This window comes from Gobio gobio (assembly GCF_949357685.1).
Source record: "Gobio gobio genome assembly, chromosome: 20".
Taxonomy (NCBI): Eukaryota; Metazoa; Chordata; class Actinopteri; order Cypriniformes; family Gobionidae; genus Gobio; species Gobio gobio.
Window position 1 is genome coordinate 33,599,668 of NC_137113.1, and position 18,411 is coordinate 33,618,078.

General features: G+C 38.6%; 1 protein-coding gene across 3 annotated transcripts; it reads right to left on the bottom strand.

Annotated features, from left to right (window-relative positions):
• Positions 1-500: 500 nt before the first annotated feature.
• atp2a1l (ATPase sarcoplasmic/endoplasmic reticulum Ca2+ transporting 1, like) lies at positions 501-16,494 on the bottom strand. 3 transcript variants are annotated; one of them, XR_013815403.1, is made up of 25 exons: positions 16,050-16,478; positions 14,815-14,832; positions 14,643-14,725; positions 13,090-13,194; positions 12,842-12,980; positions 12,178-12,258; positions 11,729-11,814; positions 11,100-11,397; positions 10,731-10,897; positions 9,139-9,227; positions 8,933-9,035; positions 8,708-8,839; positions 8,501-8,617; positions 7,986-8,204; positions 7,350-7,461; positions 7,013-7,236; positions 6,686-6,906; positions 5,655-5,857; positions 5,470-5,555; positions 5,245-5,378; positions 3,292-3,409; positions 3,089-3,206; positions 2,712-2,754; positions 2,251-2,285; positions 1,350-1,832 (listed from the first exon to the last, which is right to left on the bottom strand). XR_013815403.1 is itself a non-coding variant. In XM_079801708.1 (24 exons), exons 1-23 carry the CDS (start codon positions 16,165-16,167, stop codon positions 2,750-2,752), a joined length of 2,976 nt encoding a protein of 991 aa, XP_079657834.1. In that variant the 5' UTR covers positions 16,168-16,494; the 3' UTR covers positions 501-1,832; positions 2,712-2,749. The 3 variants fall into 3 exon arrangements, 2 of the variants coding, with proteins under 2 accessions (XP_079657834.1, XP_079657833.1); XM_079801708.1 differs by lacking the exon at positions 2,251-2,285 and having other exon boundaries at positions 501-1,832; positions 16,050-16,494; XM_079801707.1 differs by lacking the exons at positions 2,251-2,285; positions 2,712-2,754 and having other exon boundaries at positions 16,050-16,494.
• Between the last annotated feature and the right edge of the window lie 1,917 nt (positions 16,495-18,411).

An 18,411-nucleotide genomic window follows, 5' to 3' on the forward strand; every position in this document is an offset into this window, starting at 1 on the left:
ATAGGCTTCATAAACTATATCTAATTTGATCATGCCATTTCTTGGGCAAAAAGGGGACGCAAATTAACAGGTTAATACAGTGGTGGGCAAAATTATTAGAACACTAGGCATCTGGGAGTCGTCTTATTGGGCCTGGATTTAGTTTCCAAGAGGACAATGACCTGAAACATTCTTCTAACTATTGCCGGAACTACCTATGACGGAAGGAATCTGCTGGAACTTTGAAAATGATGGACTGGCCCCCTCAAAGTCTGGACCTCAACCTCATCGAGCACATCTGGGGCGAGTTGGAAAATAAACTGGACAGATCTATTGTACATTCAAAGGAAAGCCTTTGGCATCTTTTGCAGAAGGCACGGGATAACATTAGTGTTGAAGTTTTCAGAGCAAATATATTGACACTATGCCAGTGAGATGTGCTGCTGTAATTGCTGCAAAAGGTGGACATACCAAATATTAAAGTTAAATGTGGAGAAGAAACAGTACGACTCACTTCCTCTGATATTTGATGGTCAGAGCACCCATCTGAATGTTTAATGAACATTATGAAATTAATTCTTGTTTTGGAGGCAGAAAAAGGTTAGTATTTTCAGATCTGTCAGGTGTTCTAATAATTTTGGCCACCACTGTATGTGAAGTGATTTTTTTTTTTTAAATGCGACATCTTTGCTTCACCAATTTGTATAGAGTTGTGCATCCATTGTGTCTTCCATGAACAGAATTCATATCACCATGCTTATAAGTTTCTCTTCAAAGCTGAGAAAAAGCTAGACTGTTTTGCAACAACAAAAAAAAAATATCCATACCTAGCTCACTCCATATGTGAGTAGCATTGGTTATGCGGTTTCAAAGAATCAAGAAATGCTTTTCTTGTAATGCTAGCTATAGTAACAGGACAGGTTTGAGTGTCATTGTTTGGTCAAATATTCTAAAAATCTAAGAACTGAAGATGAAGTGAATACAAAGTTCTGTCATGAAACTAGATGGCGCAGTCTGAGGTCCTTAAAGGGTTAAAGCTGCTGTGCTGCGGGCGACTAACAAACAACTCTTGCTTGTGTTTACTCTTGTGTACTGTATGTTCATTTTTTGTCATCTTGGCTTTATTTTTCGTGAAGCATTATTTTGCTTCGCTTCTGCAATGAAAAGTAGACATCCCCTTTTGTATCGCGTGTGTAACAGAGGCCAGCTAGTGAGGGCTGTGCAGGTAAACCCCACTCCCCTGATCTCAAGAGGTGCGATGGCGCCTGACGCTAGAAAATGCGGTGTTTAGTGTCCTTGTTAGCGTGCCGCAGGGTTCAAGACAAGGTCAGAGCTGGCAGTAAAGTGTTTATGAATTTTGGAGGCAGAGCAATGAAGAGAGGAGTGGGTTTATTTGGTTTGATTGCAAATATTAACAGTGTTCAACAACGATTTTGGGAGATTGCATAGCTACTGCACCTTTAAAACACAAAATGTGCTGTTATATGAAGAGGTTGAATGAAGAGAAATAAAAGACTATAAAATGGTATACAAACAAAAAATGTTTAATACACTTATTAGTCATTTTAAGAATAAAACAATTCATCATTCAAACACTAATTTGGAAGGGCTGACCTATATATTAATCTCTGTTCCTAAACTTAGTATTGTTTTGTTTTTCTTTGTTTTTCTTTATTATATTTTCCAATAATGTTGTGCTCTCCATTCTATGAATGGGCTCATGAGAGCTTCTGTCTCAATAGATGTAAATACTCTCTTCTCCCATGTTTCCCCATTCATTCTCTTGCCATTCTCTTCTTCGTCTTCTGTTTTTTTTCCCTCCAACATCTTTGTCTTTACACTTCACGCTTTACCTAGGAAGCACAAAAGAGGAGTTTCAATAAACAGGTCAACACTGAGCAAATATTAAGTAGCAAAACATGTCGTTGTGAAACCCTGTTCTGGGTGTCATCCACTACCTCACAACACGTATGTATCAAAATACATGCATCACGATACCATATACCGTATTCCGATATATCACAGAGCATCATATTCACATTGAAAACAATACAAAAACAAAATAGCAAGTGCTTAAAAACCTTTGTCTGAAACAAATCACAGTAAACTTTTAATTGGAGCTCAACAGCCACATTCCCTTACATTACAATACATATTATTGTACTATAAACAAATGCATTCATTCACAACACTGTATCTTGAAACTCCAAATAATATATTTGAGTTCAACATGAATTACACAAGCAAACTTGTTCGCAGAACACGATTTACCCAAATAGGACATTCCTGGATCATCCTTAATGGTCCTGGAACAACATTCCTCTCAGTTAATCAGATTTTAGGGTTATGTTAGGGTTGTCAAAATGCACACTGCATATCCACTGTGTAACATGCCATTTAACAAGTAGTTAGTTTACATTATGGAAGTTAGTTTATAGTGTATTTGATGTAAAATATAACTTCTCACTTAGTAGAAATAAGTACATTTTAAGATTTGCAATCACAGGTTGGTGCAAGCTGTGAACTAGATTAAACCCTTGTCAATGAGGAAGACACATGATAAGTTCAGCATATATTTCACAGGTACTCCATGCATGGTTAATAATTACTGACCAATGTAAAACCGCATGTTCTCTCAAAGCAACACCAACCAACCCAACATGCACAAGTATAGAGATAGACGTGTATAAAGACAGGTAAAGCACAACAGCTCTGACAGGGGTATTGGATACCTTGCTTCTGTTACTTGAAAACTGGGAGGTGGGACTGTTTAGACTAGAAATGAATAGTAGGTTAGTGGGAAATAATTGAAAAGAGTGTGAGAGAAAAGGTAAAGTATAGAAGAATAAGTGTGGGATTAAAAACTAGCTTTTTAGTGCAACCAAGTTGAAAAAGATTTATTAATAGAAAAGAATTAATAGAAAACTTTAATTGAAATTATGTTTAAGGAAGAAATTTAAAAATCAGCATAAACAGTATAACATATTAAGTTTAAATAGTATAAGTATGAATGTAGTTTGACATTTAAAATGTGTTTACTTCAATGCATGTTATTTTATAATTATGTGAATTGTGAAGAATGCATATTTACATTTGTTTGAGAACTTACCATCTATGTAGTTGCGGGCAACGAACTTCAACACCTCATCAATGAGGATAACAGGGAAAGAAAGTTTCAGTACCACCATCCACTGTTCCAAGTTCAAGGCATTCAACTTGAAAATCATCTGTAATAGGAAAAGAAAGATTGTGGCCAGTGTAGAGACAAAGTCAAATTTAAAGAACAAGATGAAATAAATGTGAGAGACGTACAGGCAGGGGGTCCACCAAGAGGATCATGAAGTGGAGGGACATGGAGAGGGTCATGGCAGAAAGGAGCCAGAAATTACTCCATGGGGGCATACGCAAAAGGGACTGGTTCTCAGACAAACTAATGAGAAAGACACAGAAACACAGAGAGGAATCCTTATTACCACCATCAATGTCAGGGTAACATTAGCTCTGTTCCAAAACCTGACAGCATTGTAATGCATCTTAGGTTCCATTAACACTGGGCAGTAACATGCATCTCCTCTGAATTTCCTTTTTTTTTATTTTAATTTATGCTGATAAATGAAAAAAAAAGAAGAAGGAAATTCAGAGGAGATGCATGTTAGGTATTAACTCTATTTTTAATGTCTATTTTCGTCATTCAAAAAGACAACCCAAAACTAGAATTCAGATATACAAACCGTAAACAAAGCAGAGTTTGCGTGCCATTTTGAATATCAATCATGCTGATCACTATCTCCATTCTAGGCAGCTCATTGTTATGAAAATATTCACAATTAGAATGCTCAGGTAATCTGACGTAAAATTTGTACAGCCTTCCGTCCTTGACTTTGCTTAGTTTCGTCACTTTTGTTTTTTTTTCACATACATTGACTTAAAACTTAACAGCCAATAAGAGCGATCTCTTTCACCGACGCTCCAGACGCTGACTCAACATGCTGCATCAGGCAAACTCCCGCTGACATGAACCCGACTAGAGCTGATGTGTGGAACACACCGCAAAACCTAGACCGACAGACACTCACAGATGACCTGACTGTCGGCTTGGTGTGTCATGACCCTCAAATGAACCAACACCCCCCATGTTTTAAATGATAGTAGTGAGTTCCAAAGGAATAACAGTGAGATAAATGCAATATTCTGGGTGGTGTGTTGTGGGAGCCTCAAAGAATATCCTGGTCAGAGCAAGGGAAATTGTTATTACACTGCACATATACTTAATTAAATACCGAAAATCTACTGCATTAGACAAAACTAATTTTAGTGATACATATAGGTTAAGTTGCTTCCTGTGTAGAAATCAGTTATGAGGAATATTTTGGTTACCATACTGCCTATAAGTTAGACTGGCGAGGAAGTTCTCTAGATTTTTAGATTCATAAGCCCTAAGGGTGCTTTCACACCTGAGCGTTTGTTTCGGAAACTGGTGCGTTTTCTCCCTTGGTTCAGTTCGTTTAGGCATACCTGAACAAGGCAATTGCGCTCGGATCCGCACCAAAATAATCGTTCCGAGACCGCCTGAATGAGGTGGTCTCTGCCCCATTGCAAACAAACTCTGGGGCGGTTCACTTGAGGTGTGAAACCAATCCGACACAATGGACGAACAAACCAAGTGGTATTATAATTCATAAAAGGAAATGTGCTATGATAGCAATAGTGTCTGATTCTGTGAGTGAGCACATTAGTTGAAGCACATCACAGTTGAAAACCTAAAGAGTCCCTCTTCATCTTAAAATGTTGTGTAACTGCACTTCTCTTTGCGAGAATGATGTCCCGATGAAGCCTTATTTGTGTGTGTCTTGAAACAATTAACCTCTAGACAGTGCTGTGAGATCCAGAGAGAGCTTGTTTGAATTTGCTGCAGTATTAATATGAATGTAGTATATAATTTAACAGCCGGAATGACTGCTTCATTCGAATTGTTTGTGTGTCTCGACGGTTAAAAATAAAGCCACAATAAGCTCAAGCAAGCGCGGAGGTAACTCTGACCAATAAGAGGACAGTTGTACTCGCATGTGGCTTACATAAACGCATTTTGGTACACTTTGAAATGTTGCCTTGTGAAAGTGAACCAAACCAAGAAGAAAATGCAACATTCTAACAAATTAAGTCCCTGTTTCTGAACAAAACAAACAATCTATACATGTGAAAACGCCCTAACTTCATGTAAGACAAAATCATATTTGATGTTATAAATTGAAGTGAAGATGTAACCTGTTAAGGGCATTGAACATCTCAATTGTGACCAGGACAGACAGAGCCATGGTCATGGGTGGACAAGCCTCAAACACCTCACATTCAACACCAGCAAAGTCCTCATTCTCTTCGTGGCACTGCATGAAGTGAGACTATAGCAAGAAGAGAAATTAGCAGGCATAAACATATAAGATAAAGAAGCTTTGATGAAAATAATAATGATATGATGGAGATATTGCTCACCAGCTGGTAGTAGGTGACATGAGGACCCTCATCATCAAACATAAACCAGTGGGCGGCAGCACCCACAGTGGCAGCACCCACATATCCTGAGGACATTCAAGTCTTTAGTAACAAAACTAGAATACTAGAATACGTACTAGAATACGAGTAAGCAGATATTCCACAGAAATAACAAAGAAACCAACCTCCAATGGCCATGTATCTGAAGAACAGCCAGCCAGAGATCAGGGGCTCTTTGGGAGAGCGGGGAGGCTTGCCCATGATATCAAGATCAGGGGGGTTGAAGCCCAGGGCAGTGGCGGGCAGACCATCAGTCACCAAGTTCACCCAGAGCAGTTGGACTGGGATCAGAGCCTCAGGCAGACCAAGAGCAGCAGTCAGGAAAATACTAAAAGACAAGAAACGAGACGAATGTCACATGTGAGAAGGGGAGTAAAAGTGCAGAGAAATTGTACTTAAGTTAAAGCACAGATAATTCAATTAATTAAACATTTTGAAATGTATTAAAAATAATATGAATTAATTAAAAATACCCCCAAAAAATGAGTGAAAGTAAAAAAAAAGTATTTAAAAATTTCAAAAAGAGGCAGAAGAGATTTTGCCATTTTAGTTTTTTTGATGCAAAAACTTTGTGAAGAATTTTAGATAACACTTTATTTTACAGTGTCATTGTTACATATGTTACATGTAGTTACTGTAGTAATAACTAGAAATTATGCATAATTACATGCAACTAACTTTAAACCAGACCCTAATCCTAACCCTATAGTTAGTACATGTAGTTACTTATACTACGCACAGTGTAAAAAGGCAGCTTAAAATAAAGTGTAACTGAAATTGGTCAAAAATGACTATTTTCTCATTGCTCTGACTATTTTTAGCAGATGATTTTACAGTAGTTTGACATTTGAATATAGTGAGTCTAATAATCAACACTTATCATGAACCGTGTTCACACTTGACTCAAGTTCATCTCACATTACTCTAGTTCACCCTTCTCTTTAATTGAGAAACGATTAAGTCGCATGACATGTACTTTGTACTTTGTACTTTTAAGTCTACATAAAATTGTAATGGATAATTTTTTTTTTTTTACCATGTAAATGTAACAAAGTACAAGTATTTTTTTAACAGAACTCAAAGTAAACATATTCCCCAAAATAATACTCAAGTATAGTAGTGAAGTATTCAAATCCACAAGGTCATGGATTCTTACCAGACGACCTCTCCAACATTGGAAGAAATCAGGTAACGGATGAACTGCTTCATGTTGTTGTAAATAGCTCTGCCTTCCTCAACAGCTGACACAATGGAAGAGAAGTTGTCATCGGCGAGGACCATCTCAGAGGCTGACTTGGCAACGGCAGTGCCAGAGCCCATGGCAATGCCAATTTCTGCCTTCTTCAAGGCAGGGGCATCATTGACACCATCACCAGTCTAGAGCAAAGATAATGACATTACTGTATCATCTTAAAGGCAGGTTTTCATGTGATATAGTGTTGTGGATGTTGGCTTGTAAAGTGCAAGTGTACTTATGTCTCACCATAGCAGTAATCTCATCATAGCTCTGCAGGTACTCAACAATCTTAGACTTGTGGGCGGGCTCAACACGGGCAAAGCAGCATGCCCTACAGACAGCCTCACTTTGCTCAGCATGGGGCAGGTCATCAAACTCACGGCCAGTGTAAGCCTTGCCAGTCACATCCTCATCCTCAGTAAAGATGCCAATACGACGGCAGATGGCCACAGCGGTACCCTTGTTGTCCCCTGAGGGTTTACAGTTGTTATTCGTTTTTTTAGTTATTTGGTGGACATGTCAGGTGTTGCAACAATCAAATATTGAAAGAGATGCCTGATGAAAGGATGGATAAAAAGCATACCAGTGATCATGATAACACGAATGCCAGCAGCCCTGCAGAGTTCAATGGAGCTAGTAACCTCTTTACGGGGGGGATCCAGCATACCAACACAGCCAACGAAGGTCAAGTCAGTCTGAACAAGACAAGGAAGTAGCAAGACAAAGATTTTATGTAGTTTAGCCTTTTCATTTAACCCATCATTCTTGCTGGACCACCATAGCTGGAGCATATTGTCGCTATCTCCACATTTCGTCATTTTAATTTTTTCTCTCTTCATAAACCAGTGCTGTTTGTCACCTTTTATGAGTTTTACAAATATTTAACCAATTAAACGTTTTTGTACAAAAAAAATGTGTTACTCCATTGGATTCTCAAACTGTAGGCAAAACCTCAATGCTTAACAAATACGGATCTCCATATTCGCCAAACAAATTGAGCTCTGTTTGAGTTAGTTTTGGTAAAATGTTAATACCGGTAATATAATGACACATTCAAGTATCTGACCATATTTAAAGTAACGATACCAACACTTTTCCCCCTAAAAAGTAACGGTTTTAAACATACAAAGGTTTCTGTCTGACAGCGACAATATGGAATGCTTTGGATGCTGGCCTCCAGCATGGGTTGGCAGCCTTCTTAGCTAGATTTGATGTTCACCTCATAGTCAGCAAATTTAGTAGCATCCTCAAGGACCATTTCCTCAACTTTCAGGGGAGTGTCCCGGGTGGCCAGTGCCAGGCAACGCAGAGTGTCACGGCCAGTACCCCACTCCTTGATGGTGGCCAGGATCTTATCCTTTACACTTTCAGACAGGGGTACACGAGTAGCACCAACACGTACATAGGCACACCTGTCAATCACACCCTCTGGTGCACCCTATTTTAAAAAAAATAGAAGAAGATTCACAAGATGGATCTATTATTAGGGGAAGATCACCATCAATATTTACCATTTTTTTGACTATTTATTTCTTAAACCCTTGCAAAAAAAAAAAAAAAAAAACTGTGATGGTACCGTGGTACCATGATGCACTAGATTAGCAATGCACCATGGTACCATATCATATACCATGGTATTTGCAAGGAACCTCCAAGAAACCATGAAACATCTAGCAACTTCCAAGAAACCATGAAACTTTTTTGAGTGAGAGACATGATGGTGAAATAGCATACCTTCACAAACATTTTGCTGCCTGCATCACCCTTGGTAGGGGTACAGTACACAGACATGGATTTCCTGTCACGGGAGAACTCCAGAGTGAAGCACTTCTTCATTAGCTGCTTAACAACCTACACGAGATGGAAATGGAAATTTGAGTTACATTACAATCAGCTCCAAGCTACATTACTGATGTTTTAGGAAGATACTCCTCTACTTACACTACAGCAAGCATTTGCTCTCTCAATCTTGGACATGTTGTTGACGTTGGACTTGAAAACATTCATCTTCTCAACCAAGCAACACAAAGCAGTTTCAGTGGCCTCACCAACCTTCTCAAAGATCTTCTTGGACTGTAACACAAAGGAAGATAACAGTTTTTTTGGGGGGACAAAAATAGATAAGAGAATAAAAGAATGAAGTGTGAAAGAGTATGTGTCTCTCACCTCATTGTAGTCAAGGGAGGAATCGTTGCACAGGGCACAAATGGTGGCTAACTCAACTAAACCGTCAATCTGACTGCAGTCAACACGAGCACCCCCCTTTGTGCTGAGAAAAAGAAGGCACTCAGATTACATTTATGATTTTAACTTGTTGATAGCCTGATAATAAAAAGGAGCATTTTAGAGGAAGTGTTTAATTGTGTACTTACACCTCACCCTCAGGTGTGTACTTGGAGCCAGAGATGTCAAAGCAGTTAAGATCAACGTGATCACCCTCAATTCTATCAATGATGAACATCTGTAATGATATACAATTTCATCTTAGTCTGAAAGTAATAATATGTCCATATTAATATAAATGTATACATGTGAAGACTTATAGGCTACTTTATGTTCAAAGGTAAAGTGTGTAATTTCTGCACCAATTGCAGCAGCCAATGACAATGCAAAAATAATGTGCTTTAGAAAAAGGCTTCCAAACATACCTACTTCCTTTTCCAAGCTGCCATTGTTCAAAATATAGTAATAGCTTCCACAAACTCTTAACACTTGGTTGGCAAACCAGACTGTTTAAAGGTATAAAATGTCATCTTAGCCTACAGGTTTGCAACTCTCATACATTTGGCCAAATTGGAAATCCTACTTTTGATATGAAAACCTCAGCTTTCAAATTGTGTAAGTTTTCAAAAAAAAGAAAAAAAAGAACAGAAATTCAAACAATAAACACCGTCCGTTTTGATGGTTTAAGCTGGTTTAGTATGCTGGTCCTTAGCTGGCCATGAGCTGATTTAAGCTTTTTTTCTTATATATATTTTCTAATATATTTTTACTATTTATATTAAAATTAGTGTAGTATTTAAGGTTAAAATAGAGGGAAAAGAAATCTCACTCCAACCTGAACTTAAAAGTTGGCAACACGAAAGTGAACTGTTGAAGTCAGCCTACTAATGACTTGTTGTCGCAGCAGATAAAAGGCGAGTAGGTATTTTTTTTCCAGAAACATTTTTGTTATGCTGGTTGAAAGCCTCTTCATATCCTGATAGCAATCATTAAGTAAAATGGTCTAAATATATTTCTATTTCTGTGGAAGGCGTAGGACCATAACATATTTGTCCTATAAGATGCCCTACCTGCCTATCAACGTATGTATTTGCATACCACCATGCACCCTGTTTGCCCAGACATCACGCTTCATAATCGTGTTTCATGCTATGCAGAGTTAGACAGACGTCACTGAGTACCACAAACAAAAAGCAGCCGCCTTTTACAGTTCCTCCTAAACCAAACAACGAGCTTATACTGGGTTCATGTGCATAACTACCATAAGTTAAGAGATGGAAACCCATGACATTCTACTGGGAGCTGTTCACATCCTCAGAATGCGTTTTAATGGCAACACTATCAACGGCAAAATGAAACTACAGCAGTCAGGTGGTACAGGTCAGTGCTCTAAGTTGTTTACGTTCATTATTATTGTAATGTTATGAAATTTAAGATGTGAGGTTGTTTAACGCTGTCTTTAGCGACACTTTGTAGACTCTGCTCTGGCTCTGTGTGCGCATTGCGTTTATGTGTTTTAGAGGAGGCGGGGCTTTGGACAACGTACTAAAGTGAGGGTAGGATCTTATGCTCTCAAAGCTAGCTTGCTTCTGCTAGCCGCTCCAAAATTGCTTACCCTACCTTTAAATTGTGACGAGTTCAAAACTGGAAAAGTTACACACTTCACCTTTAAGATAACAATATACTGTATCTGTATTAGCTTCATTATTTCTTAGTGGATGCGTGTACATGCAACACCTACTTTGGTCACACACATCTGATTGGTGGTCAGGGTGCCAGTCTTGTCAGAGCAGATGACAGAGGTACAGCCCAGGGTCTCCACAGAGGGCAGTGAACGGACAATGGCATTTTTCTTGGCCATACGTCTGGTACCAAGAGCCAGGCAGGTAGTGATGACAGCAGGCAAACCTGATGAGAGGAAAGGAGTTTATGGATGAATTAATATCTTGTCATAATCTTGATAGATTTAGAAAATAACTATGCTTCATGTAAAGTATAGACACAAGGATAAGGTTTTGTGGGCATAATGTGTTGCATAGTGGGTATTACATAATAAACCATGGGGAAAAATAAACTTTGAGATATGTGTTGCACGTGTTATCATGCTCACCCTCAGGGATGGCAGCCACAGCCAGAGCAACAGCGATCTTGAAGTAGTAGACAGCACCACGGATCCAGGATCCACCATGGACGGGGTCATTGAAGTGACCAATGTTGATCATCCAGACAGCGATGCAGATCAGAGTGATAACCTTAGAGAGTTGCTCACCAAACTCATCCAGTTTGGCCTGCAGAGGGGTCTTCTCCTGCTCTGTGGCAGCCATCTGGTCACGGATTTTACCAATCTCAGTAGATACACCAGTAGCGACAGCAACTCCAATAGCCTTGCCAGCAGCAATGTTTGTGCCCTGTAGGTGGGAGAGGAAACTAATGATTTACCCAAATAGTATTTTTTTCTGGATCAATTTCTTGTTCCTGGAACAATATTGCTCTTGACCATTAAGATATTAAGATTAGGCTGGTGTTGAGGTATGGACAACTTTCTTATCTGCTTAACCTTCCAAAGACACATCCTCTACTGGGCGAAATCGTGGTCACCAGCTTGGGTTAAGGTTAGGGTTATCATTATCTGAGAGGAACTTTGTTCCAGAAGCTTGTGTGTATGGAGGAATATAGCTAATTGGAGAGGTATAAAACAAATCTGTATATAGTTGGAAGAGTGTATTGATGAAAACTCACAGAGAAAAGCATGTTCTTTTTGTCCTGGTTGACGGCTCTAAGGTCGGGGACAACATCGGTGTGCTTGATCACACTGACAGACTCACCTGTGCAAAAATATAACAATATTTACATACAAATACAATAGAAAAAACTTGAAATAACCAACTGCATCCCAAAAAATGCAATACGAAATTATGGGGATCATCTTCCTATGATGAATATTTGTGTTACTCAAATACATTGGGATATTGAGTTCTCGATACATTGGAAAACAGAGGAACTGCTTCTAAAGTAAAGCAGCAATTATTTTTCATTAAAAACAAACTACTTGTAATGTTTTTAGTGGTAATATAGTTTTAATGTTTCGGACAATTTTGACACTAGTGGGCCAAATTGCATGATCTCACCCAGGGCCGCAAAAGGTATATTTTCAAAATCCATAGGTATAAACTGTTAAAAGCACTAACCAGTAAGGATGGACTGGTCAACGCGAAGGGTGGTGGATCGGATAGCAGTGATCCTGATGTCAGCAGGAACCTTATCACCGACTACGGAAGAGGAAACAGAGAGAGTTTTCAGTATGGAATGATAGTGGTGATTCATGACCAGTGCATAAACAAAAAGAGCCTGAAGTAAAAATTAGACCTACAGGGAACTTGAAATTACTAAAAATATATGATTCGAATATATAGCCATGGACCACAAAGATTATAGTGTATGTACCCTCTGTGCCAGTGGCAGCAATAAATCAGCAACATGATTTATGAAGAACTACTCTATCATAATGACCTAGACATGCTACCTCAAGCTATAAATGTAATGCTGTAAGTAGTTCTTTAATACACAGTGTGTAGCCCTATAATATTTCACATCTTGTAGCTTCTGTCAATCAAACTGGCCTTGCAGGGTTTTTAGTGTGTTCCAACAAAGACGGACAGCATCAATCTCACCTAACCCTAACCCCTAACCCTAACCTCAACACTCCAAACAATAATTTCAAATCCATTTGGTGTAATAGAGATACTGGATACTAGATAATGAGTCATTGGGGGTTTCTATGCATAAAGAAAATATGCAAACTGTGCAAAGTATATTACAAACTAAAGATTCAACGACATCAAAGAGTCTTACCAGACACCTCCACAATGTCACCGGGGACAATCTCCCTGGCCTTGATCCTCTGGACACTCTTTCTGTCAGAGCGGTAGACCTTACCGATCTCAGGTTCATACTCCTTCAGAGCCTCAATGGCGCTCTCAGCATTACGCTCCTGTATGACAGACAAGACATATGCTTGGTTTGCATACAGGTGCCCATGAGTTATGCATTCACGTTGTGAAAATCAATAATCAATAATAACTGTGCATTTGGCGCATTACCTGCCACACACCGACAATGGCATTGGCGATGAGAATGAGCAAAATGACAAAAGGCTCAACAAAGGCAGTTACAGTCTCTTCACCCTCCTCAAACCAGGCCAGGACCTAAAAAAACACAAATACAGACATTACAAGCCAGCACAAAATACATATTGATCTTGATTTCCATTCAGGGAAAATATTTCCACTTTTACAGCAGATCATGTTAAGACTTTTCAGCTTGGTGCTATCCTCTGAATATCCTGGTAATTATTTCAGAAGAAAAATATGTAATAAATAAGATTAAAAAGAATAAGATTCTTACATCATTAATGGAATATATTGAAATAATCTGGAGTCAAATTGTAGTACAATTTCTCTGCAACTATTTAATTAATATAAAAATTCTAGAGAAGATAAAAAAGACATTTCACAAGTACCTGTATCTGCCTGTATAAACTCTTGATTTATTGATCAGTGGCTTAAAGGCTCACTGGGCCAACCGAAAATATTATTTATGAACATGAGAAATACAATTCTTACATCATGATGCTGTTGGTTGGCCTAATTTCTATTCTTGTGCAATGCATGCATACAATAAAAGCCATCAAAACATTATTTCACAATATTGTTGCACAACAGGCCTACAGTTATATCCTCTCTCCCTTTACTTTCTCTCATGCATCTCCCTTGACCTTTTTAAAGGATAGAGTTTCAGTTTTCAACTTGAGTCCTGCTTAAAATAAACCCAGTCGCCCTTTCACACGTCTTGTGAGCACCTCAATATTTTCCTTCTAAGGTCATTCGAACAGCTGGTTGAGGCGCAGTATGGTGGGGGTTGGACATTAATACCCCCCATCTTCACCTTTAACCCTAATACCCGCTAAACCTTCCAAACATCCACCTTACAGAGTCTTTCCTGCTTAGAAAACTATGGGATAAATGACACCACTCGTATGGCTTCCTTACACAAGATCAATCAACTCTTTAGCAAACTGTTTGATGCTACATTGCAATATGTAATACTGCCATCATATCTTAAGGCGGATGCTATACTGTTCACAGTACTATGTAGACCTTTGCACATTCCCTTAACGCTAAATAAAATGGCAAATTAGCATGTGCACCTTAATAAATGACCATACGTGGCCGTGGTGTATGTTACAGCATTAAGTTCAGAAAGGCAACCAACACTATGTTACAACAGCTGTTTACACGACACACCACTCAAGTTTAAAGGGTATGTTTAAAAGTGTGTGACATGCTGTATCTATATGCTGACAGATCTGATTAAATCACACGAAAAGTGTTTGATATGTTTTGTATGTACATCACTATGACAACATACTCATTAATGTCTTTGTTGGGTATGTAACTATTTTGTTCTAAAAATGATCAGTCTTTTTTGTAATGTTCTCTTTATGTTCAATATATTTTGGGACCAAAATATTTTTTTGTTGGTGAGATATTAATATTTAGGTATGTTAACATCTCAGACATGGACATGGATATTTCTCTGTGGTGGCAGATTTATTTGCAGCTTTTTTGTAATTGTTCACTTTTACGTGACTTACGAAAGAGATGCAGGCAGCAAGCAGCAGAATTCTGACCAACAGATCTTCAAACTGCTCAACGATCAGCTCCCAGATGGATTTTCCTAAAAGGAACAGGATTTTAGTTCAATTCTTACTTAGTAGATTTTGATATTCAATTGATGACTTGTTAATATGAACATATTGAACATACCCTCCTCAGCTGGCAGCTCTGAGAAACAAAGTATAGAGAGAGAAAGAGAGAGAGAGAGAGAGAGAGAGAGAGAGAGAGAGAGAGAGAGAGAGAGAGAGAGAGAGAGAGAGAGAGAGAGAGAGAGAGAGAGAGAGAGTAAATAATTGACCAAAAAACAAGACAGCACAACAATATTACACTGGCCAATATTGTACTGTATCCTAGAGGAGCTATTATGGCATAACTGTTTCTAAATGATTTCATATGAAACATAAAAAATGAACTTGAGGCATTTCAATAATTTTGCAGACGACTGACAGGAAGTATTAGTATGGTGTATCTCACACAGGAACAACTATTGGACATGAAATGGACATATTTTTAAACTTTAAAATATGAACAGTTTTAAAGCAATGCTTACATTCCATCCCAGCTTCAATATTCATATTCATATTATATTATATTTTAATATATTTGAGTACACATATGAGAAATATTTCAATGTTTAAATAATGAACATATTCATTTTAATAATGAATTTAAAAAACGCAAACAACAACTGATATTAATAATAATAATATAAATTACAATAGTAATAGTAATAATAATAATATTAATAATAATAATAAATGTAAATAAACCCTGAACATTAATGTGAAACCTGTTTTCTAACAAGGGACATTTTCCAACACTTGGAATCATTATATTTGAATTTTACAAAGAGCTTGTGCATGCTAAATCCTCTCAGTACAAGTGGTCATGGTTTTTAAATCATGACTTTGTAATTACAGTAACATATCTGATCTCTCAGGCCAACTTCAGCCAGCACCTAAGAATTCCCTTCCCCCATCTGCTTGAAATACTGCTAATCTAATAAGACCTCTCAAATATCCAAGCAAGGCCGTTGTGCCATCACCTGTCTTTCTTCCCTTCTCCTTCTCTGCCAAAGTCTATTTTCAATCCCAGCTTCTCAGCTTCTGTGCCACAACCTGTTGATGTTCCTTGAAATGTCACTGAAGAGTCTGAACATTTCAGAATATACTAAACCATCTATTATCAAGATTGTCTAAGATCTGTGCAATTGTATATACTATTTTCGCTATTTAAAAGTTTAACCCAAAAGCTCTGTTGTACTATCTGTATGTGTCTATCTATCTGTGTGCCTTCCTAAAAAGAAATCTTTCCACCATTTAGAGTGTTTGGTTGTCTTTCTGTGAAACCCTGCATGCATCTTTAAGACATATCATTAATCTCACCATTGTAGCCGTACTTATCCAGGTTCTTCTTGAACTGATCAGGGCTAAGACCGGTGGTCTCATTAACCGAAAAGTAGGCCAGACATTCAGTCGTGCTCTTGGCGTATGAGTCCTCCATCCTGTCAGGGGTGAAGGATCTTTAGGAGTGGCGAAAGCTTAGTTAAACAGGTCTGTCCGTTCCTTTTAGTCTTTATTGCTCTTTTTGCTCTTTGTACTACAAAATCTGCCCCCCGTTACTTGGACCCCCTCCTTACAGGAGTGATGGACTGACAGAAAGAGCGAATAAATTCACACATGTGCAGAGTTTTATACTGCTGCCAGCTGCCCTATTGGTCAAAGTTGCCCATCGCCACACCCCGAAATTCCAGTCAGTTGCGTATGGCTTGGCAGGACTGAGTTATAGTCTAGGGGTTGAACGTCTTCGGCGTCTCAGACTTGAAAGTGTGGGGGGTTATTTGGTGGGCATGGAGCATGAGGGGATAGTATACGTAGGGGGTAGCACTGAAATGAAAAGTTGATCTGTTTTTGGAACATGCATGGTCAGTGGAATAATGAGAGTGGAGAAGGTGAGAGAGTTAGAATGAGTGATGGGCCAAATGGCCTCTGATAGGAGGGGGGAGTTTGAGGAGTGCTGGAGGGTTAATTTGGTACAAGCATTAGAGGAGTGTGGTTACATGGGAGGCTTAAATAAGAGAGTCTCACACTGACCACACATTGGTTTGGCATGAACAAGAACACCATCATTTCCTACGATCCTTTTCAGATCTATCTTAGCACTCATTTCGAAACTAAAATCAAGTAGTGTATCGACAGGTATTTAGCAATGTGTTCACGACTAAACACTAATCACACACTCTTAAACATACACCATATTGCCAAAAGTATTGGGACATTGAATTCAGGTGTTCCAATCACTTCCATGGCCACAGGTGTATAAAATCAAGCACCTAGGCATGCAGACTGCTTCTACAAACATTTGTGAAAGAATGGGTTGCTCTCAGGAGCTCAGTGAATTCATGTGTGGTCAAGTGATAGGTTGCCACCTGTGCAATAAGTCCAGTCATGAAATTGCCTCACTACTAAATATTCCACAGTCAACTGTTAGTGGTATTATAATAAAGTGGAAGCAATTGGGAACAACAATTAGCAACTCAGCCATGAAGTGGTAGGCCACTTAAATCACATTAGGGTCAGTGCATGCTGAGGCGCACAGTACGCAGAAGTTGCCAACTTTCTGCAGAGTCAATAGCTACAGACCTCCAAACGTTGTGTGGCCTTCAGATTAGCTCAAGAACAGTGTGTAGAGAGCTTCATGGAATGGGTTTCCATGGCCGAGCAGCTGTTCCCATCGTTGTGGGAACGGTTTGGGGATGGCCCCTTCCTGTTCCAACATGACTGCTGACCAGTGCAAAAAGCAAGGTCCATAAAGACATGCATGAGCGAGTTTGGTGTGGAGGAACTTGACTGGCTTGCACAGAGTCCTGACCTCAACCTGGACACCCATTTTTGAATGAATTAGAGCGGAGACTGTGAGCCAGGCCTTCTCGTCCAACATCAGTGCCTGACGTCACAAATGCGCTTCTAGAACACTACTAAACCTTGTGGAAAGCCTTCCCAGAAGAGTTGAAGCTGTTATAGCTGCAAATGGTGTGCCAACTCCATTTTAAACTGTACGGATTAAGAATGTGATGTCATTAAAGTTCATGTGTATGTAAAGGCGGACGTCCTAAAACTTTTAGCTATAAAGTGAATGTATGTCATGTCCATCACTCTCATAGCAATTAAATACTTTTTTATCGGCATTGACCTCACAGACAAATTAGGTTTAAGGTATGAATACAAATTCATTTGAAATCACCAACTTTTCTCATGAGATTGGGTTGGTCATGTCATTATCATCCCTGTTTTTGGTTGGCTGCCCTTCGAAACAGTTGATTGTATTTTACACACATTAAAAGTTTATTTTTTAAAAAGAAAGACAATTAAATAATTTAGAGTATGAAAGTTCTCAAGTGTCTCTATAATTTAATAAGCACAGTGTCTTTGTTTTTAGACCCGGTCAAGAGGGGCATCACTGAAATGAATAAGAAGTTCATTAATTGCAGTTATTAATATTTCCATCTGAGTATACTGAGTAACCGCCTTAACGATGCAAACATATATTAATAAAAGGTACAAGTGGAGCCTCTGTCAAATTGGTCCCTCAATAAAAAATTTTTTGACAGACTCATAAGAATAATTGTTTTGGTTTGATACCCCCACCTAGTTGATTTCTAATTGAAACATAAGTATCATGAAGAGGACTAAAAGGTACTGATGGAGAAATTCTGCATCGAATTTAGTTTTATCAGGACATTCAACC